Source organism: Onychostruthus taczanowskii, unplaced genomic scaffold (assembly GCF_017590055.1).
Source record: "Onychostruthus taczanowskii isolate IOZ18803 unplaced genomic scaffold, ASM1759005v1 scaffold403, whole genome shotgun sequence".
NCBI lineage: Eukaryota > Metazoa > Chordata > Aves > Passeriformes > Passeridae > Onychostruthus > Onychostruthus taczanowskii.
Genome location: NW_024501494.1, coordinates 1,190 through 13,923, shown reverse-complemented (window position 1 = coordinate 13,923; position 12,734 = coordinate 1,190). Strand labels below are relative to the sequence as shown.

The following is a 12,734-nucleotide window of genomic DNA, read 5'->3' as shown; positions in this document are numbered from 1 at the left end:
GGCGTTCCCGGTGCTCCCAGTGCCCAACTGGGCTTGGCCAACACAAGACCCAACCTTGGGTTGGTCCCATTGAGTTTTCATGGCTAATTAACGATCTCTGATTAATTAGGGGATGATTAATTGGCTAATTAATGACTGGAGGGGGAATTCCCGTCATTCCCAGTGCTCCCAGTGCCCAACTGGGGTTGGCCAACCCAACACTGGGGGCTTTTTCCAATCTTCCAGTTCCTAAATTTGGGGGAAAAAAACCCCAAAATTTGGGAAAAAAACCAAAAAAATTGGAAAAGAAAACCACAAAAATTGGAAAAAAACCCCCAAAAATTGGGGAAAAACCCCCAAAGTTGGGAAAAGTATCAAAATTTGGGAAAAACATCGAAATTCCAAAAAGCTTAAAAATTGATGAGAAAAACCTTAAAAAATTGGGGAAAAACCTTAAAAATTTGGGAAAAAAATTTATGAAGTTTGGGGGAAAACCTCAAAATTTGGGGAAAAGTTAAAATTTAGGGAAAAACCCCAGAATTTGGGAAAAAATTCCCAAATTTGGGTCATGAGTGCCACTAAATGTGGGTTTGAGAGGAGAAATTGGATTTTCCTTTCGATTTTTTTTGCTTTTCCCAAAAAATGGGAACAAACTTTTTTTACCTTTTTTTTCTTGTTTTTTAAAATAAAAAATGGATTTTTTTTTTTGGTTTTTTGTTACTTTTGTGACTTTGTATTCTCTGTGTCGGGTCAATAAAAATCCGACTTGGGCTGAAAATGCCAAAAATTGGGATTTTCTCCTTTTTTTTTCATTAAAATTTAGGAATAAAATGGCCAAAAATTGGGATTTTTCCATAATTTTCCCCCTATTCTGACCACAGGAAATTCCAGTGAAGACACAACTCCCGTTAATTAATTCAACTGATGAGTTTAATTAATTTAAACATTAAACAATGCCCCTGAAATGGGATCGCAATAAATAATCCAGAGGTAATTAATCAATAAATAATTAATAAATAGTAGCAAATAAATAGTGACAAATAAATAGTGACAAATAAATAATAAATAAATAGCAAATAAATAATTAGTAATAATTAACTAATAAACTCAGCAGCCACAGGCGCTGAAGCTGAGGTAGAGGTGACCTCATTAATTAAAACCTCGTTAACGAGGCCAACCTGACCACGCCCCTTTCCAGTGCTCCCAGTTCCAAACTGGGATTGGGCAACCTCAAAATTCCAGCATGGGGCTTGTTCCCACCTTAATCGGTAGCTACTTAATGAGCTGCTCATTAATTAGCCGTTAATTAACCAGCTAATTAGTTAGGGAATGGGAAACCCCCCCCCTCAATCCATGACTCCGCCCCTTTCCAGTCCTCCCAGTTCCAAACTGGGATCGTCCAACATCGGCGCCTTCTTCCAACCCTGGAGCTCTTTGACCTTAATTAACGACCTCGTTAATTAATCCAGGAGGGCGTGGCGGTCCTGGGCGACGCCCCCCCAGTTTTGGGTGGGGGGGGGTCCTCATCGTGTCCTGGTGCCAGCAGGGGGCGACAACGGCGGTGACAACGGCGGTGACACCAACAACGAGGGGCAGGAGCCACCCGCGGGTGCCGCCACCGTCGTCCCGTTGGCGTTCCCGGCGGGAATTTGGGGTCCCTCCGGGATTAGGGGTGTCCCCAGGGGTGTCCTTGTGCCCCCCAAGGTGACGTCGGCGACGTCACCCGGCGCGTTGTAGATTTGGGTGCCCACCACGGCCAAGAGGAGCAGCAGGAGTCGCTTGGCGGCGCTGGGTTCTTCCGAGGGGAGGGGGCGACGCACCTGAAAAGGGGAAAAAAAATTCCCAAATTGGGGTCAGGGATCGCCGGGATGGGGGAAATTCCCGGAATTTTGGGGGAAATTACCGGAATTTTGGGGAAAATTCCCAGTGGGAAAAGTGTGGGAGGTGGGATTAGAGATGGGGAAAGGTGGGTTGGGGAACCCATCCAAGGGGTGACCCGGGTGGACCCTGCTTAGCTTCACAAAGAGTTTGGGGGAGTTAACGCCCCGTGGGGTAAAAAATTTATATTTTGGGGCAAGTAAATCCCATTTTGGGATAAAATGCCATTTGTTTTGGGGAAAATTAATTCATTTTTGGGAAAAAAAATACCTTTTTGGGGTAAATACTCCCCTAGTTAGGATGGGGAACCCATCCAAGGGGTGACCTGGGTGGACCCTGCTTAGCTTCACAAATGGTTTGGGGGAAATAATTTATATTTTGGGGCAAATTAATCCCATTTTGGGATAAAATTCCATTTGTTTTGGGGAAAATCAATTCATTTTTGGGGAAAAAAGTCCCTTTTTGGGGTAAATACTCCCCTAGATAGGATGGGGAACCCATCCAAGGGGTGACCCGGGTGGACCCTGCTTAGCTTCACAAATGGTTTGGGGGAATTAACACCCCTTGGGGTAAATAATTTATATTTTGGGGCAAGTAAATCCCATTTTGGGATAAAATGCCATTTGTTTTGGGGAAAATGAATTCATTTTTGGGGAAAAAAGTCACTTTTTGGGGTAAATACTCCCCTAGTTAGGATGGGGAACCCATCCAAGGGGTGACCCGGGTGGACCCTGCTTAGCTTCACAAAGGGTTTGGGGGAATTAACGCCCTGTGGGGTAAATAATTTATATTTTGGGGCAAATTAATCCCATTTTGAGGCAAATTAATCCCATTTTGGGATAAAATTCCATTTGTTTTGGGGAAAATGAATTCATTTTTGGGGAAAAAAGTCCCTTTTTGGGGTAAATACTCCCCTAGTTAGGATGGGGAACCCATCCAAGGGGTGACCCAGGTGGACCCTGCTTAGCTTCACAAAGGGTTTGGGGGAATTAACCCCCCTGGGTCAAATAATTCTAATTTTGGGGCAAATAATTCCCACTCTGAGATAAAATTCCCTCTGGTTTTGGGTAAATAAATGCCACTTGGGGGAATAAATCCTTTTTTGAGGTAAATATTCCCCTAGTTAGGATGGGGAACCCATCCAAGGGGTGACCCGGGTGGACCCTGCTTAGCTTCAGAAAGGGTTTGGGGGAATTAACGCCCCTTGGGGTAAATAATTTATTTTTTGGGGCAAATTAATACCATTTTGAGGCAAATTAATCCCATTTTGGGATAAAATTGGGGAAGTTTAGGGCGAATTTGGGGGGATTTAGGACGGGTTTGAGGAATTTAGGGAGAATTTGGGGAAGTTTAGGGCGAATTTGGGGGGATTTAGGACGGGTTTGAGGAATTTAGGGAGAATTTGGGGAAGTTTAGGGCGAATTTGGGGGGATTTAGGACGGGTTTGAGGAATTTAGGGAGAATTTGGGGAAGTTTAGGGCGAATTTGGGGGGATTTAGGACGGGTTTGAGGAATTTAGGGAGAATTTGGGGAAGTTTAGGGCGAATTTGGGGGGATTTAGGACGGGTTTGAGGAATTTAGGGAGAATTTGGGGAAGTTTAGGGCGAATTTGGGGGGATTTAGGACGGGTTTGAGGAATTTAGGGAGAATTTGGGGAAGTTTAGGGCGAATTTGGGGGGATTTAGGACGGGTTTGAGGAATTTAGGGAGAATTTGGGGAAGTTTAGGGCGAATTTGGGGGGGTTTAGGACGAGTTTGAGGAATTTAGGGAGAATTTGGGGAAGTTTAGGGCGAATTTGGGGGGATTTAGGACGGGTTTGAGGAATTTAGGGAGAATTTGGGGAAGTTTAGGGCGAATTTGGGGGGGTTTAGGACGAGTTTGAGGAATTTAGGGAGAATTTGGGGAAGTTTAGGGCGAATTTGGGGGGATTTAGGACGGGTTTGAGGAATTTAGGGAGAATTTGGGGAAGTTTAGGGCGAATTTGGGGGGGTTTAGGACGAGTTTGAGGAATTTAGGGAGAATTTGGGGAAGTTTAGGGCGAATTTGGGGGGATTTAGGACGGGTTTGAGGAATTTAGGGAGAATTTGGGGAAGTTTAGGGCGAGTTTGGGGGGGTTTAGGACGAGTTTGAGGAATTTAGGGAGAATTTGGGGAAGTTTAGGGCGAATTTGGGGGGATTTAGGACGGGTTTGAGGAATTTAGGGAGAATTTGGGGAAGTTTAGGGCGAGTTTGGGGGGGTTTAGGACAAGTTTTTGGGGGTTTAGGGCAAATTTAGGGGGGGTTAGGGCGAGTTTGAGAAATTTAGGGAGAATTTGGGGAAGTTTAGGGCGAGTTTGGGGGGGTTTAGGACGAGTTTTTGGGGGTTTAGGGAGATTTTGGGGGGGTTTAGGGCGAGTTTGACAAACTGAGGGAGGTTCAGGGCAGATCTGAGGGGGTTCAGGGCCATTTCGAGGGAGATCGCGGCGAGTTTGGGAAAATTTAGGGCAAATTTTAGAAGTTTGAGGCGAATTTGGAGGCGGTTTGGGGCAAATTTTGGAAGTTTTGGACAAATTTTCCAAGTTTTTGGCGAATTTGGGCGAGTCCAGGGGGGTTTAAGCGAGGCTATAGGCGACTCCTGATATCTATAGGGGACATAAGGGATAGAGAATGACCCAAACCACCCCAAAATCTCCAAATTCAGGCAAAACCCCACTAAAAAAAACCCAAAAAAATCCCTCCCATACTCACAGCGGGCGGATAAAGAACGCGCCGATGCCGCCGCCGAGGCCTGGAGGGGCCGGGGGGCGTCGGGAGGGGTTCGAAGGTGAAGTGACGAGGTGGGGACGGTGCCACCCCCTTGGGGACACCCTCGGGATGTCCCCAAATCCGTCCCGGACACCTCGCGGTGGCCGCGACCGCCGCTACCATCGACATGGCGGAAAGGAAATGCCGGGATTCGAACCCGCGGCCTCGGGGTTATAACAGGCGGCGGAGGCCACGCCCACGGTGAGAGTTGATTGGTGGAGAGCGGAGGGGGCGGGGTTTATGGAGGCCACGCCCACTATGGCGGGGTGGGGGAAATTCCTGAATTTTGAGTCACGGATTTTGCGTCATTCCCGGGGAAAAAATTTGGGAATTTTGGGGGGGAAAGGCGGGAATTTTATGGGGAAAACCCCGGGAATTATAGAGGGAAAAAAAAGGGATTTTTTTGGGGGGAAAAAGGGATTTTTTGGGGGGAAATTTGGGGAAAAAAGTGGAATATTTGGGGGGAAATTGGGAATTTTGGAGGGAAAGAAAGGATTGATTTAAATAAATTTACATGGAAAAGTTCATTAAGGTTTATTTGAAGGAAAGAAATGAAGGATTTTTTATTTAAAGATGGGAAATTGTCCCGAAAAGGTGAAAAAAAAAATCTTGGAAAAAAGAGAAAAAAAAATCTTAAAAAAAGCCCCAAAAAGGCTGAAAAAAATGAATAAAAATACCTTTAAAAACTCCAAAAAAACCCCAAAAAGGCTGAAAAAAATTGAATAAAAATTCCTTTAAAAACTCCAAAAAAGCCCCAAAAAGGCTGAAAAAAAATGGAATAAAAATTCTTTTAAAAACTCCAAAAAAAAACCAAAAAGGCTGAAAAAAATGGAATAAAAATTCCTTTAAAAACTCCAAAAAAGCCCCAAAAAGGCTGAAAAAAATGGAACAAAAATTCCTTTAAAAACCTCAAAAAAAACCCAAAAAGGCTGAAAAAAATGGAACAAAAATTCCTTTAAAAACTCCAAAAAAAGCCGAAAAAAATGGAACAAAAATTCCTTTAAAAACTGCAAAAAAAACCCAAAAAGGCTGAAAAAAATGGAACAAAAATTCCTTTAAAAACTCCAAAAAAAGCTGAAAAAAATGGAATAAAAATTCCTTTAAAAACCTCAAAAAAAACCCAAAAAGGCTGAAAAAAATGGAACAAAAATTCCTTTAAAAACTCCAAAAAAGCCCCAAAAAATCTCAAAAAAAAATCCCAAATATTCCCTAAAAAAAGCTCCAAAATTCCCTAAAAAACTCCAAAAAAAAAGCCCCAAAATTCCAATTTTTTTACTCCAGATTTTGTCCCTCGGTGGCTTCGACCTGCAGGGGGGAGAGACCCAAAATTCCTGAAATTTATCCCAAAATTTATCCCAAAATTCCCAAATTTCATACAAATTTTCCCCCAAATTAATAAAAAAATTGAAATTTACCCCAAAATTCTTCAAATTTGTCTCCAAAATTCCCAAATTTCATCCCCAAAATTTGAAATTTTCATCAAATTCTCCAAAATTTCCATCAAAATTCCAGAATTTCACCCCAAATTGAACAAAAAAATCCTGGAATTAAAAAAAAATAATCCTGGATTTAAAAAAAAACCCCAAATTTCATCCCAAAAAGATCCAAAATTTTATCCAAAAATCCCCAAAAATTCAAAATTTCATCCTAAAAAAATCCAAATTTGTACCAAAAAAATCCAATTTTCATGGCAAAAATTGCCCAAATTCCAAAAAATCCCCAAAATTTCATCCAAAATCCCCAAATTTTACCCAGAAATCCAAAATTTATTCCCAAAATTTCCCCCAAAAGCCCAAATTTAATCCAAATATTCCAATTTTCAACCCAAAAATCTCCCAAATTGAAAAAAAATCCCCAAAATTTCATCCAAAATCCCCCCAAAATCCAAAACTTATTCCCAAAATTTCCCCCCAAAAGCCCAAATTTAATCCCAATATTCCAATTTTCATCCCCAAAATCGCCCAAATTCCAAGAAAATCCCCAAAATTTCATCCAAAATCCCCCCAAAATCCAAAACTTATTCCCAAAATTTCCCCCCAAAAGCCCAAATTTAATCCCAATATTCCAATTTTCATCCCCAAAATCGCCCAAATTCCAAGAAAATCCCCAAAATTTCATCCAAAATCCCCCCAAAACCCAAAATTTATTCCAAAAAATCCCCAAAATTTCATCCAAAATCCCCCCAAAACCCCAAAATTTTACCCCAAAATCCGAAATTTATTCCCAAAATTTCCCCCAAATTTAATCCCAATATTCCAATTTTCATCCCAAAAATCGCCCAAATTCCAAAAAATCCCCAAAATTTAATCCAAAATCCCCAAATTCTACCCCAAAATCCAAAATTTATTCCCAAAATTTTCCCCAAATTTAATCCAAATATTCCAATTTCATCCAAAAAATCGCTCAAATTCCAAAAAATCCCCAAAATTTCATCCAAAATCCCCCAAAATCCAAAACTTATTCCCAAAAACCCCAAATTTAATCAAAATATTCCAATTTTCATCCTAAAAATCCCCAAAATTTCATCCAAAATCCCCCAAAACCCAAAATTTATTCCCAAAAATCCCAAAATTTCCCCCAAATTTAATCCAAATATTCCAATTTTCATCCCAAAAATCGCCCAAATTCCAAAAAAATCCCCAAAATTTCATCCAAAATCCCCAAATTTTCCCCCAAAATCCCCAAATTTCCTCCCAAAAATCCAATTTTTTCCCCCAATTTTGTGTCGGGCTCCGTTCCTGGGGCGGTTCCCGTCGGAATTCCGGGAATTTCCCCAAATTTTGGGAATTTTGTCCCAATTTTCTGCCTCCGGTTCTTACGTGGAGGGGCCACGAGAGACCCCCACGCCTTTGGGGGAGGGGTCCTGAAAATTCCCCAAAAATTCCCAAAATCTCCCAAAATATCCCCAAAAATTAAAAAAAAAAAAAATTTCCCAAAATTCCAAAAAAATTTCACCAAAAATTTTTTTAAGAATCCCAAAAAAAAGCCTCAAAAAGCCCTAAAATATTCCCAAAATTTCCCCCAAAATTCCCAAAAAACTCCCAAAATATTTCACCCAAAAATAATAAAAAAAATCCCCCAAAAGCCTCAAAAAATCCTAAAATATTCCCAAAAATTTCCCCAAAATTCTCCAAAAATTATTTTAAAAATCCCCAAAATATTTTCCCAAAAGTAAAAAAAAAAAAATCCCCAAAAAATTCTCCCAAATTTCACCAAAAATCCCCCAAAAATCCCTAAAAATTCCCCAAAATTCCCAATAAAACCCCCCCAAAATCCTGGAATTCTGAGAATTCCAAACTCCACAGATTTTCCCCCAAAATTCCAAGATTTTTTCTCAAAATTCCAGGGATTTTCCCCAAAATTCCACTTTTTTTCTCCCCCAAAATGTATTTTTTTTCCCCTATAGAACATATAGGGTGTCAGTCCCTGGTTGTAGGTGACCCCTATGGAATGTACAGAATCCCCTATAGAATCTATAGGGACTGGTGTGTGTAAGATCCCCTATAGGATGTGTAGGATCCCCTATAGGATACATAGATCCCTATGGAATGTACAGGATCCCCTATAGAATCTATAGGGACTGGTGTGTGTAAGATCCCCTATAGGATGTGTAGGTGACCCCTAATAAAATGTGCAGGATCCCCCACAGAATGTGTACAATCCCCCACAGAATGTGTAGAATCTCCTATAAAGTGTAAAATCCCCTACAGATTGTCTAGGATCCCCTATAGGATGCGCAGAATCCCCCATAGAATGTGCAGGATCCCCCACAGAATGTCTAGGATCTCTTATAGAATGTCTAGGATCCCCTACACAATGTGTAGAATCCCCTACAGAATGTCTAGGATCCCCCACAGAATGTCTACAATCCCCTATAGAATGTGTAGAATGCCCCACAGAACGTCTAGGATCTCCTATAACATGTAGGCACCCCTATAGAATGTGTAGGATCCCCCACAGAATGTGTAAAATCCCCCACAGAATGTGCAGGACCCCCTATAGAACGTGTAGAACCCCTCACAGAATGTGCAGGACCCCCTATAGAACGTGTAGAATCCCCTCACAGAATGTCTAGGATCCCCTATAGAATGTCTACAATCCCCTATAGGATCGGGTCCCTCACCTAAAATGGCGCCGGGTCACGTGACACCTCCCCCCACCCCCGGTGCCCACAAAGAAACAACGGCGCCGGCTCAGCCCCAAAATCACCTTTTTTTTTTTTTTTCCACCCAAACCCGCGCCCTCCCCGCCTCCCACCGTGCGGCGGAGCTCTCGGCGCCGACGATTCCTCCGGGGCTGCGGAAGAAAAGCAGAGTTAGAGCCGGGGAGTGGGGGGAAACACCGCGGGAGCCGTCCCGGTGCTCCGGGAATGGCGTCAGGGTCGGGAGGATCCCGGGGAGGGTCCCGGAGAGGCGGCGGCGGCGGCTCAGGGCGCTGCGAGTGTGTCCTCACGGCGGATCGGAGGATTTGAACCGATTCCTCATCGCCGCCGCCGCCGTGGAAATGCAGGGGAGGGGTCCCGGGGGTCTTACCGGGGGTCTCAGCGCGGTCCCGCCGGTCACCGGCACCTAGGACAGGCGGGGGAGGAACGGGGTGAGAGCCGGGCGGAGCCCGCGGTTCGGGGGGACCCGGGGGGGATTCAAGGGGGTCTGGGGGCGTCGCTCAGGCCGGTGCTGTCCTCAGGGGGCTCGGAGACTCTAGTCTTTGGCATCATCACCGCGACAGCCCCCCAAAATGAGCGGGAACCCCAAATCCTCCGCCTCGCCGGGCCAGCGTTTCCTTCCCCCTCAGAGACAGCCAGAATCCCCCCAACAACCGCCGGCAAGAGAGCCCGAATTGCCCAGAGAACCCCGACCCGCCCCAGGACCCCCGATCCCCCCACTCACGATCCCCAATTCCCGTCATAACCCTCCCCTCAAGACCCCCCCCATCTCCTCTCGGAACTCCCGATTTCCCCTCACGACCCCCATTCCCCCTCAGAACTCCCGATGTCCCCTCACGACCCCCTGTCTCCCCTCACGATCCTCGAATCCCTCTCAGAACTCCCGATTCCCCCTCACAACCCCCGTTTCCCGTCAGAGCCCCCTGTCTCCCCTTACGATCCCCGAGTCCCCCTCAGAACTCCCGCTTTCCCCTCACAACCCCCTGTCTCCCCTCACGATCCCCGAATCCCTCTCAGAACTCCCGCTTCCCCCTCAGAAACTGCTGTCTCCCCTCACGATCCCCCGATTTCCCCTCAGGATCCCCAGTTCCACCCAGGTCCTCCAACCCCGCCGCTCACCCGTTCCAGTCCCAAAAAAGGCCGCGAACGTCTCCCGCCGCCCCTTTTATGGCGCTGCCAGGCCCCGCCCACCCCCGGAATGGCGTGGTTCTGTCCAATCGCCCCCCTCATCTCACGTGGTTCAGTCCATGCACCTGCTCGCTTCAATTCTTCACCCCCGCTTCTCATTGTGGTTCCTTCCAGCCCTACCCTCCCTCCCCTCCATTTTCCACGGTGGTTCAGTCCATTCATCCAATTGGTTAAACCCCTTCCCCCCCCCCCGTTTTCCACGTGGTTTTGACCCTCAAACCCCCCCCTTCCTCTCCCAATGGTTACACCCTCTGACTCATCACCATGCACCGATCTCTGACGTCATCGCCGTGCGCAGCGTCGCGCCGCAGTGACGCCATCCCCGCGCGCCCAGCGCTGCCGGTGCCGTTCCCGGGGGGCGCGGAGCCCCCCCCGAGCCCCCCCATGAGCCGCCGCCGCCGCTTCGGGGACACCGACGGCGCCCTCGCGGCCAAGCGGCGCCGCCCGGAGCTGCCGGGGGAGCCCCCGCGCCCCGACGGGGGGTCCCGGTGGGGATTTTGGGGGTCCTGGTGGGGATTTGGGGGGTCCCGGGGGTCCCGGCGGGGGTCCCGGGGGTCCCACGCCGCCGCCCCCCGCAGGCAGCCCCGCGGCCGTGGAGGCGGCGCTCGGGGCCGTGGCCGCGCTCTTCCCCCGCCGCCTGTTCGGGGACGCGCTGCCGCCGCTCGTGCTCCGCCACCAGCTCTACGACGTGGTGCGGGACCGGACGGCGGTGGACCGGCACCTGGTGAGCACCGGGACCCCCCGGGACCCCCCGGGACCCCCCCCCGGGCCCGGCCTGACCCCGCGCTCCCCACAGAACCGGCTCAGAACGGGGGGCCGGGTGCGGCTGCTGCACCTGGGGCTGGGCCCGGACGTGCTGGGGGTCGTGAGCCTGGAGCTCTACCGGGAGAAGGTACCTACGTGAGGACACTTGGGGACACTGGGGACACGGGGACACTGGGGACACCGGGATGGGAGAGAGGGGCTTCGGGGACGGCGACATCATGTGAGGACACTTGGGGACACTGGGGACACTGGGACAGCCTGGGGGGGACACGGGGACAGCCTGGGGACACTGGGGACACCCGGGATGGGAGAGAGGGGCTTTGGGGACAGTGACATCACGTGAGGACACTTGGGGACACTGGGGACACGGGGACACTGGGGACACCGGGATGGGAGAGAGGGGCTTCGGGGACAGCGACATCACGTGAGGATGGGGACACGGGGACATGGGGACATTGGGACATGGGGACACCGGGATGGGAGAGAGGGGCTTTGGGGACAGTGACATCACGTGAGGACACCTGGGGACACTGGGACAGCCTGGGGGGGACATGGGGACACTGGGACATGGGGACACTGGGGACAGCGTGGGGACATGGGGACACCTGGGGACACTGTGACTGGGGGATGGGAGAGAGGGGCTTCGGGGACAGCGACATCGCGTGAGGACACCTGGGGACACTGGGACAGCCTGGGGACACAGGGATGTGGGACACTGGGACATGGGGACATGGCAACATGGGACACTGGGACTGGGGGATGGGAGAGAGGGGATTTGGGGACAAAATTAACGTGAGGACAGGGGGACAGCCTGGGGGGGACACGGGGACAGGGGACACACAGGGACAGGGGTAATGGAGGGACACGGGGACAGCTCAGAGCGGGGGCTGGGGACACCCCGGGCTGGGCTCCGTGACCCCCTGTCCCCCCGTCCCCAGGCCGCCGCGCCGTGCTGTCCCTGGTGCGGCGCTCGCGGCTCCGCCAGGTCCCGCTGCGGGAGCTGCAGCGGCTCCGAGCCCCCCCGGGCGCCGCGCTGGGGGTCCCGTTCCTGCTGCACGACCTGCTGGGGGAGGGGCGGCTGCAGCGGTGAGTGACCCTGAGTGACCAGTGACCTCTGAGTGACCAATGAGTGACCCTGGGTGACCCTGCATGACCCTGAGTGACCATGAGTGACCAATGAGCTCTGAGTGACCAATGAGTGACCCTGAGTGACCACAGTGACCACTGACCCCTGAGTGACCACTGACCCCTGAGTGACCCTGAGTGAGCAATGAGTGACCTTGAGGAACCAATGAGTGACCCTGGGTGACCCTGAGTGACCCTGCGTGACCCTGAGTGACCTTTGGCTGACCCCTGGCTGACCTCTGACCCCTCTGGCCCCACAGTGTCCCCACGGCCTCGGGTCCTCTGCTGCGATTGGCCGAGCCCTGACCTCTGACCTCTGACCTCTGACCCCTGACCGGACCTCCCTGAGGAGTTTTCTCCCCACATTTTTGCACTAGGGCGTGGCCATACCTGACCACGCCCATTCGGGGCGGGGCTAAAGTGGAACAATCAATCTTTGCCTGCTTTAGCCCCGCCCCCTCCGCGTTTAGCCACGCCCCCCGCGGGCCGGGGGTGTCCCCCCGTTCGTGGTGGGGGGGAGAAGCCGAGCGCAATAAAAAACAAAATCAATAAAACCAAAATTAATAAAATCCAAAACCGCTCAATTTCCAAAAATTCCAACGTTTTAATCTGCGGGCCCCACCCAGCGCGGGCATTGCCGCTTTAAGGCGTCCCCTCTTCCCGCGCCATCGCCGCTTTAAGAGCAAGCCCCGCCCACCCCCGGCGCGCGGCGCTTCCGGTGTCTCTTAAAGGGGCCGCGATGGGCGCGGGGCGGGCGCCGCCGCCGCTCTTCCTCCTCCTCCTCCTCCTCGTCCTGCTCGCCGCCGGCGCCGCCGCGCGATGGGTGGCGACCCCCGAGACGGTACCGGGCCGG

At 49.6% G+C, this 12,734-nt stretch overlaps 2 protein-coding genes across 5 annotated transcripts; one reads left to right on the top strand and one right to left on the bottom strand.

Annotated features, from left to right (window-relative positions):
- Window positions 1–874: 874 nt before the first annotated feature.
- On the bottom strand, window positions 875–10,093 carry IER3 (immediate early response 3). 4 transcript variants are annotated; one of them, XM_041413324.1, is made up of 5 exons: window positions 9,923–10,087; window positions 9,174–9,209; window positions 8,853–8,937; window positions 2,128–2,133; window positions 875–1,799 (listed from the first exon to the last, which is right to left on the bottom strand). In XM_041413324.1, the coding sequence occupies exons 1-5, from the start codon at window positions 10,031–10,033 to the stop codon at window positions 1,699–1,701; spliced, it is 339 nt and encodes a 112-aa protein (XP_041269258.1). In that variant the 5' UTR covers window positions 10,034–10,087; the 3' UTR covers window positions 875–1,698. The 4 variants fall into 4 exon arrangements, with proteins under 4 accessions (XP_041269258.1, XP_041269257.1, XP_041269259.1 ...); XM_041413325.1 differs by lacking the exons at window positions 875–1,799; window positions 2,128–2,133 and adding an exon at window positions 5,797–5,946 and having other exon boundaries at window positions 8,851–8,937; window positions 9,923–10,093; XM_041413326.1 differs by lacking the exons at window positions 875–1,799; window positions 2,128–2,133 and adding an exon at window positions 5,797–5,946 and having other exon boundaries at window positions 8,899–8,937; window positions 9,923–10,093.
- STK19 (serine/threonine kinase 19) lies at window positions 4,719–12,439 on the top strand. The gene is made up of 7 exons (XM_041413320.1): window positions 4,719–4,842; window positions 10,290–10,469; window positions 10,570–10,715; window positions 10,788–10,883; window positions 11,147–11,180; window positions 11,695–11,842; window positions 12,142–12,439. Exons 2-7 carry the CDS (start codon window positions 10,376–10,378, stop codon window positions 12,185–12,187), a joined length of 564 nt encoding a protein of 187 aa, XP_041269254.1. The 5' UTR covers window positions 4,719–4,842; window positions 10,290–10,375; the 3' UTR covers window positions 12,188–12,439.
- Window positions 12,440–12,734: the final 295 nt, after the last annotated feature.